Source organism: Zootermopsis nevadensis, unplaced genomic scaffold, assembly GCF_977971745.1.
Source record: "Zootermopsis nevadensis isolate Lab colony 2312 unplaced genomic scaffold, Znev_1.0 Znev_ptg000010l, whole genome shotgun sequence".
Classification (NCBI taxonomy): domain Eukaryota; kingdom Metazoa; phylum Arthropoda; class Insecta; order Blattodea; family Termopsidae; genus Zootermopsis; species Zootermopsis nevadensis.
Genome location: NW_028259142.1, coordinates 20,974,806 through 20,994,051, shown reverse-complemented (window position 1 = coordinate 20,994,051; position 19,246 = coordinate 20,974,806). Strand labels below are relative to the sequence as shown.

The following is a 19,246-nucleotide window of genomic DNA, read 5'->3' as shown; positions in this document are numbered from 1 at the left end:
TCTCGGACTGGGACCTGTTCATATACGTTCTTGGCAGATGATCCAGAAGTGGTTTGCCATTGCCTTCTTCTGTGTGTGAATGGAGTAATTGTTGGGATGCCACGGAGGAAAACTCCGTGTTGCCTAGACCACGGCCTTGCCCAACACAAGTTATAAATTCGGGCACCGCCGGGAATCGAACCCGAGGCCAGCGTTCTAACCGCTAGACCACCGTGGCTTCAAACGTTGACAGATTAAGCGAACATAAATCGTGCAATCGTCCATTTTAGAGTCTGCCACGTCATATGGAGTTGCAAATAGATACCAATGTTTAGGAGAAACATTCTGTCTCCATCTTCAGGGGTGAAGTGAACCTTTGAAGATGAAGACAATCTGTTTCTCGGAATTGCTGGGAACCTACAAGTCCACATCCGATAGACCAACATCGACATCTTGATGGCAGTCGAAACCCTGAATGTCTTACGTTCAATTTGCCTTGGTGTTACAGGTACCTGCGGTGGTCAGTACAAATAGGTTCAGGTTTGAAACCTGGGGACAGCGTCGCCGTGTTTAAGGCCGTCGCATCAACTGACACTGGCTTCAATGTCGCCAAGGAATTCTTGATCAACAATCCAGACAGCATCGAGAAGGCGTACGTTGTGTCTTAATGGCCGCTGAAACTATTAAGTTCCACAAACGTTTGACTCACGGCCCTTTTATGTGGAGTAGCTTCGTTACTTCAAGTAGTCAGGGCAAGATCTTAAGAAAATAGCTTCGGCTTAGCTTAGTTTCCTTGTTTCTGGGATTAAACAATGCAAAAATTTGTAGAGGGTGATCTATTTTTTAAAATTACATAGACTTATCAACGAACTGCATAATGACGAGCTTAAAAATCTGTACTGCTCCCCCAGTATTGTCAGGGTGATTAATTCGAGAAGAATGAGATGGGCTGGGCATGTAGTGTGCATGGATGGGACAAGAGGTGTGCCCCGGGTGTTGGTTGGGAAGCCTGAGGGGAAGAGACCGCTGGGGAGACCTAGACGTAGATGGGAGGATAATCTCAGGCGGGATCTATGGGAGATAGGAGTTGAAGGAGACTGGATTTTGTTGGTCCAGGACAGGGTCCGGTGGAGGGCTTTGATTAATTTGGTGATGAACCTTCCGGTTCCCTAAGCCATCTAGTTAGTTATTCAGTTAGGCTTATCAACGTTCAAATCTTTTACTCTTAGAGGGCATGCGCAAGGTACAGCCAGAGACGAACTTCCATGCCATCTATCAACCATTCGTTACACTTATAAAGAGGAACTTAGTTGGCTGATTGCCTATCTCATAAAATACAGTGGTTATTAGATTGTAATATATATAATTCATCTGCAGTTCGTCTGAGATCAGAAGTCCAGAGTCTGCCTCGATGATATTTTCTGAAAAAGAAATTTCAAAATTGAACTTTCTGTTTGCTCCCGCGTAAAATCTGGAAATCAGGTGCGATAAGCATCCGACCATATGACACACTTTCTGTGTGTTTCAGCGTCGGCCCGTCTCGCCTCGTGGACATGCTGAAGGTCATCGGGACCAGAATGAACCAGGCCGCGCACCTCAAGCAGGTATTTTATAACTGCATTTTTCTTCAATTATTTCCATCTAGTCTACAACATCTGCGAAACCCATTTCTGCTATTTTCAGCTGAACTATGTCTCTCTGGCAGTGTCCAGCTTTCTTTCTGTTCACACTTCTTCATTTCATGAAATTCGGTGCCCTGCCTTCTCAGACTTGTTTCGCTCCTTTTCTGGTTTCCTCTTCACAGATATCAGTGAGAAAATATTCAGCAACGCGTGATTCAATTGTTCTAGCTACTAATTCGTATAAACCCGTTCTAAAACTGACAGGGCATGTAATTTGTAGTACTGATGAATTATAAATCCAACAATCCCACAAACAAACATTACACATGATAAATGTGAACTATATAAGTAAGATATTTGGAATAATTTTTCTCGTCATTCGTTGTTATAAACTACAAATATTTTTCAATGCGAGTCCTTAGTGGGTAAGAGTTGCAGTTAATCAATAAATTGAGACAGCTGTGAATTGCAATAACAGACGATGGTTGAAATCCATAAACACAGTTACACAATTCTGAAGTGTCTGCTTCTAAACCTTTGACTTAATTTTACACAATAATTCTGGGAAGTCGTAGACAAATATTATGTCATCGAATTAATGTACAATAACGCACATGTCAGTCCAATGATCACTTATTTCAGGATTACAAATGTTCTGAGTAAATATTTCCAGTACTCGTCAGTGATGTCAACACAACTCTGGACACTGATTATCCCTTTCACAGACCCATAAGAAGTGAGAAGACAAGGGAATAAATAAGTGATAAGAAAGAGTGGAATTTTGTTTTATTCTGCAATTAATTTTGTGTTTGTCAATCATTATCTTCTGGGCTCTAAAGTCAAGTTGTCTGGAAGATGGGGTTTCCATTGTTACCAGAAATTATCAATATCTTCACCATTGTGATAACCTCAAACCTCAGAAAGTTTCTTCTATTTGCAGTTGGAAGAGTTTCTAAGTCAGAACACGCAGAAACTGGAGCCTTTGAGACGTACAGTAAGTAAGGTGACTGAGAGAGTCAGATACAACATTCAATGGATGGAAAGTAACTACAAAGAAATTCACTCATGGCTACAAGAGAGAGAGAAGAACTTCCATTACAGGAGCAACGCAGATAGAGGCTGACATTAAGGAGGCTTCAGCACAACTGCAAGGAGCGAGAGTTAGAACCACTGAGAGAGTGGCCAGGCAGGCGAGGACACTACATTTCCCAGTGAACCCCACCCTAGTGGAATTTACAGCAATCCCAACACAAATTCCTCATCGGAATACAAAACACATACTCCTTACAAAATCCACTTCATTTGTTTTTTTGTCAAAGAACTTCCACACATGTCAAGTATTTCCCCAACCAAATTGAAGTTTAAAATCTTGTTCTTATTACAAAAATTTGTGATACCATCAAAATTCCAATATTCTTTTATCAACAAATTGTACTGTGGTACATTCAATTATAATTTCGATATTTACTAATACATATATCAACGAATTAATTCAAACTTCCTGATAATTGGGGTAGAAGAAGTGCCTGAGACGTCGGTGAGTTTTGTCCCTTCAAGAAAGCCGGCATACTAAGAGGATTTTATTAATTCCGTTTGTCGTGTAAGTTTTAGATCAAGTGTGCACGTGTTCTTTACAAGCCAATCCAAATGCTCCTGCATGTTCCAAACAGCTTTGGCAAAAACGCAAAAGCATTACTAAAAAAGAAAAATTACAACCCAATTTATACAATTTCCACCAACACTAAAAATGCATGACATTAAATTTTAACCCTGTGGAGCCAAAGCCCAACTAAATTATATTTAAAAAATAATTTCTTATCTCAAAGAAAACACAACATGTCTCCATTACAAAGAATAATTCCTTAATGGTATTTGAGGACATGATTGCTGCTTAATCTGAGATGCAAAACTTACCAGTTACTGTTGTTAAAACAGGTGGTATATGTAGTTACCACTGGGCTCTAAAGAGTTGACGTAAAGTCTCGTATTTCTGGTCTTGTGTTCCATTTGTTTTTCAGAAACTTTGTTTACTCAACAGCACAATTTAAAATGGAGGACCTTGACTTTATGTTCATATATTGGAAATTATACATTCAGTACATGCAACACACGCAACATAAAATTTCCCTTAATTTCTTAATTCTGGAGAAAATTGTTCACAAAAGTCTATATTAATAACGCAAAAAACTTGTAACATAAAATTTATAAATTATGTAATTTTAATGTGAAATTTAGGTAATATGAGCAATAATGCCCTAGACTTGTACACATAAGGTCATGAGATCAAACCCTGGTTAAATCAGAATTTTTTATTGCCTGAAATTTTTAAATACGTTACAGATTATTATTACTATGATTAGTATTTTGTTTTTTTTGGGAAGATATTTCACTTTAGTACAGAGCATGTCAGACATAACCTAAATGACTTTCACCAAAGCCATGTTTAGATTTTTGACATATAAAGAATATTTCCTACAGCATTTGTAGGCATGTTTATGATCTCTTTACAGACAAAATTTCAGATGCCTAGCTCCAATAGTTACTGCATCAAACCAAAACTTTGACAAAGATCAGTCCTACACGTACCATAAAAAACAAAGGATAAAAGGCGATGATAAAAAAGTATCATCATGGCAACTTGCAATAGAGACCTAAAGGAACAGGATTTCATTCTAATTGAAGCATTTAATAAGCACAAATGTGACAGGTGAATCAGTACATTAAAATAACGTAAGTGTTGCTCTAGTGACGACAAGATGTAATACAGAATGTGTTGCGTAAAAATAACAGAATATCTTTTAGACCTGACAAAGCTGAGCCCTATAGCCGTATGCAACACATAATTTTCACAGATTTTATTTTTTGGAGGAGGGAGTAGAAAGGGAATGAGGATAATTCTCTTCACTGCTAAATATCATTCTGGTTAACCTTTGAACTGACAAATACATGATATGTTTATCACTTAGGAGTCACACATATGTAATATCAAAGTAATAATAATCATACTTATCACTAAAAAAAAATTGAGTTAATTACACAACATAAAGGCTTTTCATAATCTTAGTGCAACGACGCATCTTAAAGGGATTATATGACCCATTTAACCTTTTAGGTACCTAGCGACCTGATCTGTCAGCAACCCAGGGTTGTGGTAAAAGTGTCACTAACCAGCCACTTTCTTCACACACTAGCGATTCCCATTTTATATATAACATGGCGGTTCTATTCGATTCAGGCTGGCAAACAGAATACTTTGATCTGCGTTACCTGGCCTGGCTCTACATAGCATACAATACACTGAATATTATAGTCACCTAATTACAGTAAAATCAGAGAAAATATAAAACTGCATTTTAAAACACCAAAAACGCAATGAAGTCCGTTCACCGCCTCCAGCTTCCGCAAAGTGTCGACAGATTTATAACCAAGAATTCCCAACACACAAGTAAAGTCACAAGTCTATAAATAATCAAAGAATGCGTAAGCGCACAAAAAACTTAAGTGACTCTCCAAAGGACAGAAGAAAGAGGAGTTTAAGGAGAACCAAGAATTCTGAGAGCTCTTTATTATGAATTATTTAAAAGTAAACATTATATGCTAGCAAATATTATGAACCAACTTCAATGAATTTCCATTTTCTTCTTCTATCATCTTGAAAAACTTATATGATATATCCCCAATGTGATAACAGATGACAAATATCATCACGAACAATTTGCCCGTGAAACACCTGTACAAGAACGAGGCCTTAACGCTGAAATCGGTAAGAACTTGTAGACTGCAAGCGACACTAATTCACTTACTCCACAAAAGCAAACAAATGCTTCATCCGCGTCATGACAAATAATTCTCAGCGTGCGGCCTGGTCAGACGTGCACTATTTTTATGAAAGGCCTTCTTTCGTTCCTGCCAAATCTCACCACTCAACAATTTGTACCCATTTTTTTCTTTCTTTATGAAAAAAGGTCATATTTCACTGGAATGTGGAGCTGTAGGAAATTTTAAAGAGAGAAAACACAGCATACAGCGATCTACACTTCACATCATTCTCGCCGCACGTTTCAGTGTTTCAGTATTACGCAGAATGTTCTGCACAGAGGCAGTGACTAAGTTTAGTTCCTCAGCAATAGCAATTGTACATGGCCAGTGCTGCAATCTATTAGATGTCTAATAAAAATAAATGCATAACACATACATAATTAAAGGAACAAAATTTTGCTGTGTACTTTTTGTTTCAGATGTGTTCAACGTGCAGACATATTGATGTGACAAAACATTTTCCGGCTTACAGTAGTTTTATAATCTTAATATTTTCTGAATCTTCTACGCAAGTTTCTCACAACTGCAAAATGTGAAGCAGTCAAACTTTCTTTCCATATGAGTCGTGATAGCCCATTTCTGCCATGGCAGGACAAGAAATTTTTTCCTCAAAACTGCACCCAGGATGCCTTTGGGCCCCAACTGGTACTGGGAGGTAATGGTGAAAGTAGTTTGGAATTCACGGATGCATCAAACGTGATATTTGCTCCGCCACAACTCATATGGAAAGAAAGTTTGACTGCAGATCACTTTAAGTTTGCCACATCAACAAAATGCAACCTCGATAAAGTAGGATTTATAACATTCAGAAAAATACTCATTCTAATAGGTACTCAAAAAATCTGAAAACTGAAAAACATAATCTTCAAGTCCATCCCCTAACTTCTAATTGCATATAAAATATTACAATATGGCACTAAAATTCAAATGTGGTCATGGAAATATTTATTTGATAATGTAGCTACAGTGGAGATGTATAATGAATAATTCTGCGTTCTCTACATCTTCATGGAAAAGTTTAAGATGTCCTCATAACCTAATATACTCACAAGTGACAACGGAATGCAACAAGTTCTTTACAAGACAGACCTACCCCCTACTTGCTGTGCGCTCTCAAGTCCCACCAGAAGTCCACCCACATGGTCAATGCACACGACAGTACAAACATGAAGACACGTATGGACATGGGTTTGATCGGGACCGCGATATTTAACGCTCCTGCTGTGACCCCCTTTTTGCGAGATGATGATGAAAATGGAGTAATTGTTGGGATGACACGGAGAAACCCTGGAGGAAAACTCCGTGATGCCTGGACCACGGCCTTGCCCAACACAAGTTGTAAATCTGAGCACCGCCGGGAATCGAACCCGAGAGCCCAGTATTACAAGCCCAGCGTTCTAACCGCTAGACAACCGTGGCGGTTGCTGAAGTTGAAAGATTCTCCGGCTGTAAGCCGCCTGACGCGGCTTGTGGCCCGAGAATCTTTCATCATACTACTTTAAGCTTCATACTTAAGTCTGAGCATCCCATTTTGATGTTGGCATACAATTAGACTTAGTAAAATCTAAAAAGTTTCCAACTTACAATCACCAGCCAAGCATCAAAATACACAATAAAACACACATTTCAAGCTGTCTTTGCTGCAGAATACACTAAAAGGCAGCGTCACATGACATGTCACTGGTACGTGCTCTGGTGTGACACCGGTCACTGTGGGTCCAGGCACCGGCCAGAGCATATAATTTAGACTTGTCGGAAGAAAGTTACATTTCCTCACATGGCTGTCTTCTGGGTTCTGAGTAGTTGCCTTGATGATGGAGGCAGCACAGACTTCTGAAATGTCGGTAAACTTCCACCAGACTACGTGAACAACCCAGAAGGCGGCTATCTTCGGACTCACCGCCGTGAAAACCGAAAATCCTACTTACATTACCTCCTTCCATGTTATTGGCATCACATCAAAGAGTGGTGAAACCAACTGCCAAAATTTAAATCCAGGAGAAATAACGTAGGCGGGCAGGAGAAAATGAAAATAAATTTCTTTATCACGGCACAGAATGTGATCTGATGAACAAAGTGATGGACCTTTGGGTTTCATGGGAGGTCATAATGTCTTCACCAACTGAGTAACTAACAATTTCCTGAGATGGACTCTGATGGAAGTAGTAAGTTCACAGTTGGGTCCAGCGATAAAAACTATGGAATGTAAAAGTCATATAGCACACAGTAAGACCTGCTTCTGTGAGAAATAGATGATTCACTGATAAATGGTGTCTGAAAACAAACAAGAGGACATGATCATCTCCTCCACCATGATTTACTCATCCAGCTCGTTCTGTTTCCCTTCTTAACGACGGAGTCTCTCCATTTCAAAAAAATTTTTGTCGTTAACAGGTATATTTAGTGACACGTTTAGTTATGTATTACTAAATTTAGTAATCTGCTGGAATCTTGAGTTGTTATTTTGGATTGATCTAGTTTTTTTTAACAAACTTGACAACACACTGTATAACACATTAACATGTCTGAAGGCAATGAATGTGTCCAACAATTTGGATGTTTCAAGTGCCACATGAGGAACTTTACTAAAATAATACCAACATGGAACTGGAACTATTACCACCAAACCTGAATATCATAAATATAAAAGCACACTAACGAGGAGCAAGCTGAACTTTCGAGCCTGATGACACTGTTAAATGTGATTTCTTTCATTGGCAAGCCTGCAACGCCATTTTCCCGATTTCTTGAATTACATATTTTGCATAGAAAACTCAAATCACAGAAGTACTGTTGCACTGGAGAGATACCATGCAGTTTTAAGAGATCACGGTCAGATAAGATCATAGAAGTTCCCAAGTTTTAACACCACTTTAAAACTTACAAATGCACAAAATAAACACAAACACAATTGGAATTATGAAGTCTGCCATATGCAGCTTCCACGTGTTCATCGTCCTGCGGCCTTACGTATTGCAGCGACGACTCATGAAAAATTTAAATGCCCATATACGTATCATACTTACATATTTTACAACCAGAAAAATAAACGCATACTGAAACACTGAACGTACCCACAATTGAACTGGAAGCAGTTTGGTGTACCCTAATAACAAAATAGGCAATAAAATGGCTAGTTAATTGCTTTCCTTTCTTTAAAAATAAACCGAAAGCAGAAAACTCTTGTAATTATTGCACCCATTCAAAGATTCATGATGCAACAATTCCATCAACTGCATTGCTAGGAACTAGTTAATATTAGTTTCTTATAGTAATACAAATACCCGACAACTTCCAATAATAATAGTAATAATCATGAGGGCACACAAATGAAAGACCATCAATACACAGGCTTATCTGCGGCAGGCAGATAAATCTCCACTCACTACCTGAAATTAAAGACACACAGTACTTTATAGGTGGTCCAGAGACAGCTTCATAATCAGCAGCACTTACGACATCGGTCTTTCTTCAGATATACTATTCCGGTCATCAGATAAGACGACAGAAAGCAATTTATGTCTACATCTGAGACATGTACGGACACTTACAACTACTGTTACTGCAACTAAAACGTTTACATTTATCTCAAATGAATTCTATTCTTCTGCCGACGAAAATATCAGCGAACGAAGCAGACGCAGGACGCCACATCAAAGAACTGGTCCAGGAATGACTATCATATAAAGAAGAATGGCAGACAAGTATATAACTCCTTTACACATTATCATGTGCTCATATGGAATACTGATCAAACGACATACAATACCTTGTGAGTAATAAGCATCATAAACTTCTAAAGTTCTTAAGTTTTGCAATAAATTTCTCATTTTTGCACGTGCAAACATCTCAAAGAGTTTTTAAATACTGCACCAGGCCAAATGAGTATTAAAATGTTTCTTTAAAAAGTATGTAACTGGCCGATTTCAGGGCTGAAACCCCCATACAAACCAAACCCGACGAAGCTCAAACTGGAACAAATGCCGATGAATTCCAAGAACAATAGCAGTCCCGCTGGCCGCGTTGCACCATGCTTCTTTGACAGTAACTGCGATCTTAATCAACATATGTACACTAAGTTGCTAGATCAACCCACCAGAAATCATGGGCACTTCGAATAGAACAACAGGTATGGTGTTAGGGCAGAACTCTTCGATGGTTTTGGCGCCAGAACGTCTTCAAACTCTTTCCTCGTTAGCAACCGGACAGTCTCGTCGTCGCATTCAAGCCAAACTGGCTCTGGTACCGACGTATCGACGACAGCCACAGACACGCCGATATCCAAACCGTTCATCTGAGATTTTTGAATCGTGGGATCTGCCCCATTCATGAGAGAACGGTTCAACCTAACACCGCAGCAATCCATGCTCCTACATGTGTGCCTGTAATACACGCCATTTCCCGTGCTGTGGTGCTGTTTGTTTGGAACATCCGCATTATTGCTGTTAGAGGACCTGGGCCTGAAGAACTTGAGGATGCTCCCCATCTTGTCTCCCGAGGAATTGCTCCCAGTCTTTCCCCCAGCACTGGCGCTGCTCAGGCTTGAAGATTTCCTCTTATCTCGGTCGCAATGGTAGTAGTCGCACACATTCTCCGACGCCTTCACATATGCAACATAATGGCCCGAAGCAATGGTAGCACCCAGGTGCATGATTACTCCGAACAGCTCGTAGCGGTGAGGACGCTGGTCTTCTGCGATGGGGCAGCACTGCTCACAGAAACAGGCAAGCGTGAGAGGAGTGGGCATGTAGTCATTCACTTTCGACATGCACACCATGGACCTGAAAACCAAAATTAGGTGAAACAACTGACCTGCAACAATTGTAAAATAAAAAATAAAAAACTACAGCCGTCACATTATCATTCTATAACAAACAATAAGCAGGCTTATGTGGAACAGTGGTTAAGACAGTAACTACATAATATTCCTCAGGCAACTGAGTTTTTAAAGTTGATGACGGAGGCAGTATGACCTCTGAAACGTTATTCAGAGAATTAATTTTATGAAGCTGGAAGGTTTATCACCATCATCAAGCAAACCCGTAATCTAACCCTTTAACTGAGCTTGTAGAATCCAGTTTAAATCACTGCAACCCACAGTAAAACCTAGCATTTACATTCCTTGAGTGAATGTTTTCTCATAATTTACATAATCTTCTCTCAGTCCCATTAATTTCCTTGCCATTTTGATTGCTTTATTTCCACGAAATGCACATAATTTAATTTCAATTTCATGTCTTTTATACCACTTTTTGTGACTTGCCAAATTTTCTTCTTCTCTGACAAGTTAGTCATTATCTTGCACGCACGTTTTAAACTTTCAACGTGTGACCGATTTAAAATAGCTGTTATTATTTAATCCGTAATCTTATTTGAACTTGCAAAAGGAAAGGAAAAAAAACCACTTCTTTAACAAGAAAAATCAACACACTAAGAAACATTTACGGGCACATGGGATCACATTTCCCTGGTGAAACAACTTTAATTAACAACACCTTTGAATAAGAAAGTCAAAAACTCTTTTGCCACTGAAGAAAATGCAGGTAGCGCGCAACATGTCAGAGCAGTTTTCTTTATTCTGTGCAAATATCTTCGTTGGCTACCATTTTAGGGTTCCTGCAGGGCCTTCTCAATTTCAAAATCCCATCATTCTACCACGCGGACCTCTGCCTGAGATTACCACACCCTCCCACTGTGTGGACACTGAATTGAGAGGGGAAAAGAAAATGGCAAGTTGTAAAATTAGAACTGAGAGAAACTAGGAGTTTACTGGATATTAGAAACATTAGGCATGAAACAATTACAATCGTTACGGATGTGTTAAGAGAACAGACATAAATACAACATCTATAAGAGCACAAAAATTCCAAGTGAATGCCAAAAGGTCTACAGAACTACATGACTGGGATGGAAAACACAAGAACCTAACAACATTAAAGGCAGAGGAAATCTACACACTCAGAAATAATAAAATAAAATGTAGGAAGATACATACAGGTATTAATCTACTGGACCTACCCACTGATGAAAATGATGCGAAAAAGGACGCAAAGCAGACAAAGCTTCACATAAATACAAATCAACGGATGGGATTATCTTATGGGTCAACGTAATATCCTTTCATCTCTGAATTTTACAGTGCATAATGTCCGCTGCTGTCACTTTTGTTAATAGCTCTCAAATATGAGACATCAAATCAAACGCAAAAGGATATCAACAAATAAAATTCTATAAAATCACAGAAAACCAGTAGACACATAATGACATCGTGCGCACGACTCACCCAAACGTCGACGAGAACCTCTTGAGCTGGAGCACCAGTAACTTCGGAAGAGTCTCGTACCGCACAGAGCGCCGGGCCTCATTGTAGCGAAGACACTGCTCACACCAGTATTTGTTCAAGTCTCGTAAGTTCTCACTCGTCACAATCGCTGCCTGATACACCTCGCTGACACGCTGTGGGAGGTCACCTGAAACAGCGAGTGCCTCTACTTCAATTGCACTTTGGCCATTCTATGCATTTCAAAAGAAAAGCGTGGCTTACGGCATTACAACGTCCACGAGCTGCTGTGCCTCAGCTGGTCAAGAAATTCCCCCACTTTCATGGACCTCAAACATTATGAGCACCAAGTGAATTTTATTTTTGTTGGCACGTTTATTCTCACACAAGCGTGCATGAGCAGCAAATGTGGAAGAGACTGGGGAGCCTTTGTAATGCTGTTGTACTCCAAAAAGTATACCTTTCCAATCTTCTTAATTTATTTGTTATTAAGTTTCGGACTGCTATAAACAAATTTTAACGAAAGGTTGAGGAGTTAAAAGACCCAACACAGATACAGACAATCTCTTCATTGTTTCACACAAGTTAGCTCTCGTTACCTTCATCACTGTCCTGCTCTGCTGTCATGATCGGAACACAGATGTCACAGAAGGTCTCTTTCCGCTCTGTTGTGTGCTCACATTCCAGGCATGTTGTGCACAGGACTGTCACACCTTCAAAGTCGTTGGTCACAAAGTTATATCCTACCCCAGCCTTCTTTCCTGTACTCTTCTCTGGTTGCTGTGTCTCCGACTTGCAGCTGGTTGTGATATCTGCAGGACACGTCGAGTTTGATGAGGACTGTCCATTCTCTGAAATTCCTGCATCACACCCAAAGACATCACGTGTAAAGATAGTCCTTATCATTACATAAAGAATTTAACCCTTTTAATGCTACTTATGAGATGTTTCCTCACTAACCTGACGTTACTGCAGTGATCCAGTTACTTAAACAATCGATAAATTCCTTGCTTCTGTGAAATTAAGAAGTTTATAATTATGTTCACATGAACCAGTTGAACATTACACCCTAGTTCTTTTATATCAATTTAAATTCTTTCTGCAATTCACGCCTAGGTCTCCCAAGTGATTACTTTACTTCAGGTATTCCGACTAAAATTCTGTATGCATTTCTTATCTCCCCATGTCCTAAATGTCCACCCCCAACACAACTTCTATGGTTTGACAGTAATTATTATTACTAAATTACAAGGCTTTGGAATGTATTTAATAATTTTAAATCAAGTTTTCCTTTTTGCATTCCACACTAAAACAGATGCAGCTACCAGAGCAGACAATATATAAAATTAATCTATAATCTGAAAACCAAAATATTATGAATGATTTCAGCACTGACAGTACAACAAAATTCTATTGCCATTGCACTTCGAATGGTGTGGATACCCTATTAAACTGCTCTAATGTGGCAAAACATGTCTTTTCTCGCTCCAATGATGAGAGACGTTAAATACTATCAGTATTTAAACTGTGAGTCCTTTGCCCTTGCAATATGGAATTATTACATTTTTGGCTGCACCGTCTATCTTGATCATTCTGACCAGAATCCGCAATCGTATTACCTGCTCTCTTCATCACAGTCGGTCACTGCACACCCCTCGTACATCTCTCGGACAAAAATAAACTGCACCTGACTCGCAACCTGCCAGCACACAACTCATACTGAAATCCTGACTGACAATGAATTTAGTCAATTTTTGACTCCCCCCTTAACCAACTCGTTTGATTTCTTTTAGGGTCTGTTCCTCTGAGACTTCCTGACACAGCAACCGAGGGTGCTAGAAAAATCACAAGGTCTGCATGCACATATTGGCTATGTAACCATGGCCAACTGCAAAAAGCCACTGGTATTATATTAATTCCAATACACGACACTGTTCGTCGCTTTAACTCCCATTTAGACAATGCAACAAACACTGCTCTTACCAATGGCAGACAGACGAGTTCCAACACCCCCATTCATTAGGTGAGGATGTTCTGGTCCAATACCATTTGGGAGTCCATTGCTAGTAGCATTCTTCTGAGAAGAAGATGACACCTTCTTCCGTTTCCAAGACTTGCGAACACCCCATTTGCTGCTGTTTGATGATGATGTCTGATGAAGGTTCACCGTTGTCTCAAGCGGATCACATAACAGTGCACTGTTGGTCGCCATGTGCTGTTCATTGGCTAGCTTCTGCTGGTCAGCCAGGAAGCGACATGTCTCACGGATGTTGTCAAGAAGACACACCAGCAACTCGTGAGCGTCATGCTGTTGATTGCCCTCGAATATCGGATTCACCTCTCTGCAAGAGCACAGAAAAAAACACCTCGGTCAACATCGTCAATCCCACGCAGCAGTGTACACGAGGGCAGGCAAAAACTGCACGTACTCTTCACTTAAAACACGAGATGGAGGAGAGTGACTCTCACCTGAGAGCATGGAGGAATACATCTGGCTGGAAAGGATCACTGTTCTCCTTAATCTCTGCTGAATGCAGCGACTCATAAAGGTCATGCAGTCGCTCAGTAGCAACTTGTATCCTTGACTTGCACTGCAATGGGTCGCCCGAGTTCGCAAGGGACAGCAGATCCTTGCTGCTCCAGCTCTTACCACTACTGGTGCTCGTCACATTACGTCCCAGTGATGACGACTTTACCTGCAATAGAATTTTTACTGCTGATGCAGATGGAAGCATATGTTCCAGCCTACTTCATTTGTTTTACAAGGAGAGGAGGTATTTTTATACCATGATATCAATACAGGTATGTGTCCCATGCCAATGGATACGGACCGGAGAGCCATAAAAGAAGAAGAAGAATAACTAACCTAGAACAAGCCAAGTATTCAAACAGACTGACAGCAATGAATAGGAAACTACACACCACTCATGAGCTGAGAAATTACAATTACACACAAAGTATATTACGTCTCACGACTTTCAATAAATATGCCAGAGACTTACCTTAACTTGCTGTTGTTTTGAGGTCAGGTCACCCAAGTCAGCTGCTAGATGGTGCAAGTTGTGCAGAAAAGCTGGGGCAAATCGCAATGTGTATATAACACTGTTCAGGAAACATGTGTTACCAAGGTTACACAGAGTTGCTACAGGGGAGCAGCCCACCCCTGTATCACTGCCTGGACTGTCGTCTGTAGAACTCTTGTGACTGTCTCCTGCCAGATATCCGTTCAGCATGGCTGTACCTGTGACAACTATCCAACATACAACAAAAACAAGGATGTCACTAAAACAATCCTTTGATGGCAACATTAATCCAAGGCATTGGTACAACACTTCGCATGCAACAGGAAAACAGAATTTTCACCTACTGCATGTTACAGTTCCATTTACTTTGCTTCTTTCTACAGTTTTATATCACACTCGGTGGCTAAAAGAACTTGAACCAGGAATCACTATTAAAATATAAATTTCTACCTAAAAAGTATACATATATAGACGGAGGTAATATGACCTCCGAAACATTGGTTAACATCGACCAGACTACACAGCGCAAGAACCCAGAAGACAGAAATCTTCATACTCTGATGACGGAGGCAGTATGACCTCTGAAACGTTGGTTAACATCGACCAGACTTCACAGCGCAAGAACCCAGAAGACGGAAATCTTCATACTCTGATGATGGAGGCAGTATGACCTCTGAAACGTTGGTTAACATCGACCAGACTACACAGCGCAACAACCCAGAAGACAGAAATCTTCATATTTTTAATCGCCCTGATGATGGAGGCAGTATGACCTCCGAAACATTGGTAAACATCGACCAGACTACACAGCGCAACAACCCAGAAGACAGAAATCTTCATATTTTTAATCGCCCTGATGATGGAGGCAGTATGACCTCCGAAACATTGGTAAACATCGACCAGACTACACAGCGCAACAACCCAGAAGACAGAAATCTTCATACTCATCGCTGTGAAAACCTCAAATCTTATATACATATATATTTTGCAAGAATCGGAGAAATTATTAATTTACTATTGAGAAACTAATTTTCTCTTTCCGTTTAGCAACTAAGTTAGTTATTTTGTTAAACTCTGTTACATTTTTATAGAGTAAAAATGTTAGGGAAATAAATTAAACTGGTTTTTATGTTCTACGAAGACACACATATTGTTTAATTATCAATGCTAGGTGCAAATAATGAAATCTAGTTTTATACAGTGCAGTTAGGCCCACTGCTCCTCGAAATACCCGCTATTGTTTTATCAGTCCATTAACCAGAAAAAATTGAGAGCTACTTAAAGAATACGTCACTTAAGAAACCAGAAAATGTTATATTATTTGAACACACTGCCATCTGTGAACAAGAGTATGCAGAATAAAATGAATGCCAAATCTGTAAAGAAACAACCAATGTTCTGTGATTCTGCTGCTTAGTTACGCAAATAAACATTATAATACAGCACAAGATTTTGCATTTGGTTCTTTTCTTAACAGATATTCTTGTAAACCTTTCACAAATGTTGATAAGCAAAGTACGAAGGCAGAAACTGCTCTTAACCACACCCACATTTTCAAAATCATTCCTCTACAATTATTTAAACTGAATTACATTCTCAAAAAGATACATACAGAGATCAATTTTTAAACCTATTAAGCAGCTGTATGTTTATCTAGTGCAAGAGAAACCAATTAGCAGGAAGGGACAAGTTGTTTTGATAAGGATAAGAATCTAGGCAAATCTATATACGTGCCACATTGTGTAACATGCAGTACAAAGTTCTGGTTTGATACAGGTCTAAGCTATGTTTTTTCGCTATCAAGACTGGATAAGCGCACAAAACATCATAAATAATCATGATTCATTAACAGTATAATAAGAATATCAGGGCAGATTTAATACCTCTAAATGCACAATACAAAGACAGCACAAGGATACTGAGTGCGTGTTCCAGAACAGAACACACTTTCCGAGCACATTCCTTCAGGAGGACCCTGGTTCCAATATTCGATTGCAGTCTGAATATCGTGAGGAGTTCCATGAAATTATGGAATAGCAGCTTAAAACAGACCACAACCTCACTCTTTTATATGCTTCTAAATTATATTTTATAATCATCCTTTATTATTATTATTATTTAGTGTTCTGTCTGAGGACAGGTCCATATGAACAGGATCCTTCCATCCTTTTCTCGGACTGGGACCTGTTCATATACGTTCTTGGCAGATGATCCAGAAGTGGTTTGCCATTGCCTTCTTCTGTGTGTGAATGGAGTAATTGTTGGGATGCCACGGAGGAAAACTCCGTGTTGCCTAGACCACGGCCTTGCCCAACACAAGTTATAAATTCGGGTACCGCCGGGAATCGAACCCGAGACCCCAGGATTACAAGGCCAGCGTTCTAACCGCTAGACCACCTCATCTTATTATTATTTAGTGTTCTGTCTGACGACAGGTCCATATGAACAGGATCCTTCCATCCTTTTCTCGGACTGGGACCTGTTCATATACGTTCTTGGCAGATGATCCAGAAGTGGTTTGCCATTGCCTTCTTCTGTGTGTGAATGGAGTAATTGTTGGGATGCTACGGAGGAAAACTCCGTGTTGCCTAGACCACGGCCTTGCCCAACACAAGTTATAAATTCGAACCCGAGACCCCAGGATTACAAGGCCAGCGTTCTAACCGCTAGACCACCGTGGCAACTATCCTGCCATTTAAAAAAACAACGCTTTCAGTGAAGTATTTATGAATAAAATAAAAAGATACAATTTTAAAAATACAAGTCATGTACAGGGAGACTAAAAACTCACACAACTCATTCCTGACACAAATGTCAATTTCTAGAAATATATATATATATATTATTACACTGCGATCAGAAAAAAAAACAATGTTATATTAAGCGTTGGAACACCCACCGCATTCAGCGATGCATGCAGTCACTCTCTGCCTTGTGTTGGACGCAACTCAGTGAACAGTTGGTGCGTCATTGGGAACAGTTCACCAGACGAGATATCGTCAGTTTTTTTACACAGGAGAATGGGAAAATGTATCAATAAACTCATTCATGCAAGTTGAATAAGAACAGGATGAGAAGTAGCGTCTGACAATGAATACTTATTGCACTTGTGAAAAATACATCCTTCCACATAAACTGATGACAGAAAAGTAACGGACTCTGTCAGATGCACACTCTACAGACTCACTGTCAAGTGCTAATTATTGCTGTGACTATGGATATTACTAAGCACAAGACATATCCTAGGTTAAGTATTGGTTTTGAAGAAAAATTAATTGCAGAAGTTGAAACAAACAAATTCCTTGGCTTACAAGTTGACAATACCTTAAATTGGAAGAAACACATTGAGTATATTACTCCCAAATTAAGCTCTGCATGCTTTGCCATGAGAACAGTCGTACCACTCATGACAATTGATACTTTAAAGCTAGTTTACTTTGCTTACTTCCACTCTGTAGTGTCATATGGATTAATCTTTTGGGGAAATTCAACAGATGGTAATAAAGATTTTTATATGCAAAAGAAAATAATTAGAATAATGGCCGGTGTCAAAAGCAGGGTTTCTTGTAGAAAGACATCGTGCAAATGTCACTCTTTCAAAACCAGAATACTTAAAACATTTGGAACATATGAATTATTTCATTTCAGGTGTAAAAAGTATTCCCACTTTCAAATTAAGCTAATTACTCAACAGCACTCAAAAGTAGACAAAGGTTTGGTAACACCTGTAATGGCATTTTCCATTATCAGGGTTCTTGTAGAATTATGGAAAAGATGTGTTTAAAATTCATTTTAACTTATTCAAGGTGTCACTTTAATTTAGGAAAAACAAAGAAATCAAACACCTGAAAAGGTCGAAAATGTAAATAAACAAGTTCAATAAAATATAAAATGAAATTTTTACCAGACAGCAAAGAACCCTCCTGAGAATTTTTCAGTGCAGCTGGAGCCTTCTCGCCCCTTCCAACGTCTGAGGATGAATTAGACTTTGTAGAAGATGTGCTCAACTTTGAATATTTATCTTTGAAATCGTTCCCAGCAGCGTTGTTCGGATTATTTTTGTTCACATGTGCTGCCTTGTTATGAGGTACTCCGACCAGCTTATTTCTTGCTGACAGAGAAAGGCAAAGTTTCTTTCGTGGTGGAGAGCTGCTAGACTCGCCCGCTGCATTCTCTTCCAAAAGAACTGTCATCTTTTCTATACCTAATATGGAAAATTATAAACAATGATAAGAACTATTACAAATATTGTAGCACTGATAGCAGGTCAGCCTGACCAAGGCCTTGCCCAAATCTGATCTCCTTAGGCAAGCCTACCATAAGAAACTAAGATAAGAAACAAAATGTTCACGTAAAATATGGGTTTTATACACTCACGTATAATTAGTGTAAGAATTCATGGAAGTCGGGTATTTTCTTAGAGTTCAAACCTAAATAACAGTCACTATTCTTCCATACCAAATCGTACCGGCCACACACTCATCTACTTGGCGTCCTCCATTTTAATTCTAACCGTAGCCTCC

General features: G+C 39.4%; 3 protein-coding genes across 3 annotated transcripts in view; 1 reads left to right on the top strand and 2 right to left on the bottom strand.

The window, feature by feature from the left end:
- Positions 1 to 3,650, bottom strand: part of LOC110840733 (putative cytochrome P450 304a1) — a 21,676-nt gene extending 18,026 nt beyond the window's left edge. The window contains exon 1 of the mRNA XM_087346821.1: positions 3,516 to 3,650. The gene's annotated coding sequence lies outside the window, so the exon portion shown is untranslated. The remainder of the gene's footprint in view (positions 1 to 3,515) is intronic.
- Positions 1 to 5,805, top strand: part of LOC110829614 (aminopeptidase N) — a 33,245-nt gene extending 27,440 nt beyond the window's left edge. The window contains exons 13-15 of the mRNA XM_087346816.1: positions 488 to 631; positions 1,508 to 1,583; positions 2,542 to 5,805. Of these exons, the coding sequence (XP_087202942.1) occupies positions 488 to 631; positions 1,508 to 1,583; positions 2,542 to 2,724 (403 nt within the window). The 3' untranslated portion in view covers positions 2,725 to 5,805. The remainder of the gene's footprint in view (positions 1 to 487; positions 632 to 1,507; positions 1,584 to 2,541) is intronic.
- On the bottom strand, positions 3,896 to 19,246 carry Usp1 (ubiquitin specific protease 1). Its single transcript, XM_022063506.2, has 8 exons — positions 19,101 to 19,246; positions 18,628 to 18,927; positions 14,703 to 14,950; positions 14,170 to 14,396; positions 13,684 to 14,042; positions 12,300 to 12,560; positions 11,704 to 11,890; positions 3,896 to 10,201 (listed from the first exon to the last, which is right to left on the bottom strand). The coding sequence occupies exons 2-8, from the start codon at positions 18,914 to 18,916 to the stop codon at positions 9,523 to 9,525; spliced, it is 2,250 nt and encodes a 749-aa protein (XP_021919198.2). The 5' UTR covers positions 18,917 to 18,927; positions 19,101 to 19,246; the 3' UTR covers positions 3,896 to 9,522.

Coding starts and splice junctions, on each gene's coding strand:
- Usp1 (XM_022063506.2), bottom strand. CDS start 18,916: ATGACAGTTCTTTTGGAAGAGAATGCAGCGGGCGAGTCTAGCAGCTCT. Junction 14,397..14,702: donor CAAAACAACAGCAAGTTAAG/GTAAGTCTCTGG, acceptor ATTCTATTGCAG/GTAAAGTCGTCATCACTGGG. Junction 12,561..13,683: donor AACTCGTCTGTCTGCCATTG/GTAAGAGCAGTG, acceptor GGTGTGATGCAG/GAATTTCAGAGAATGGACAG.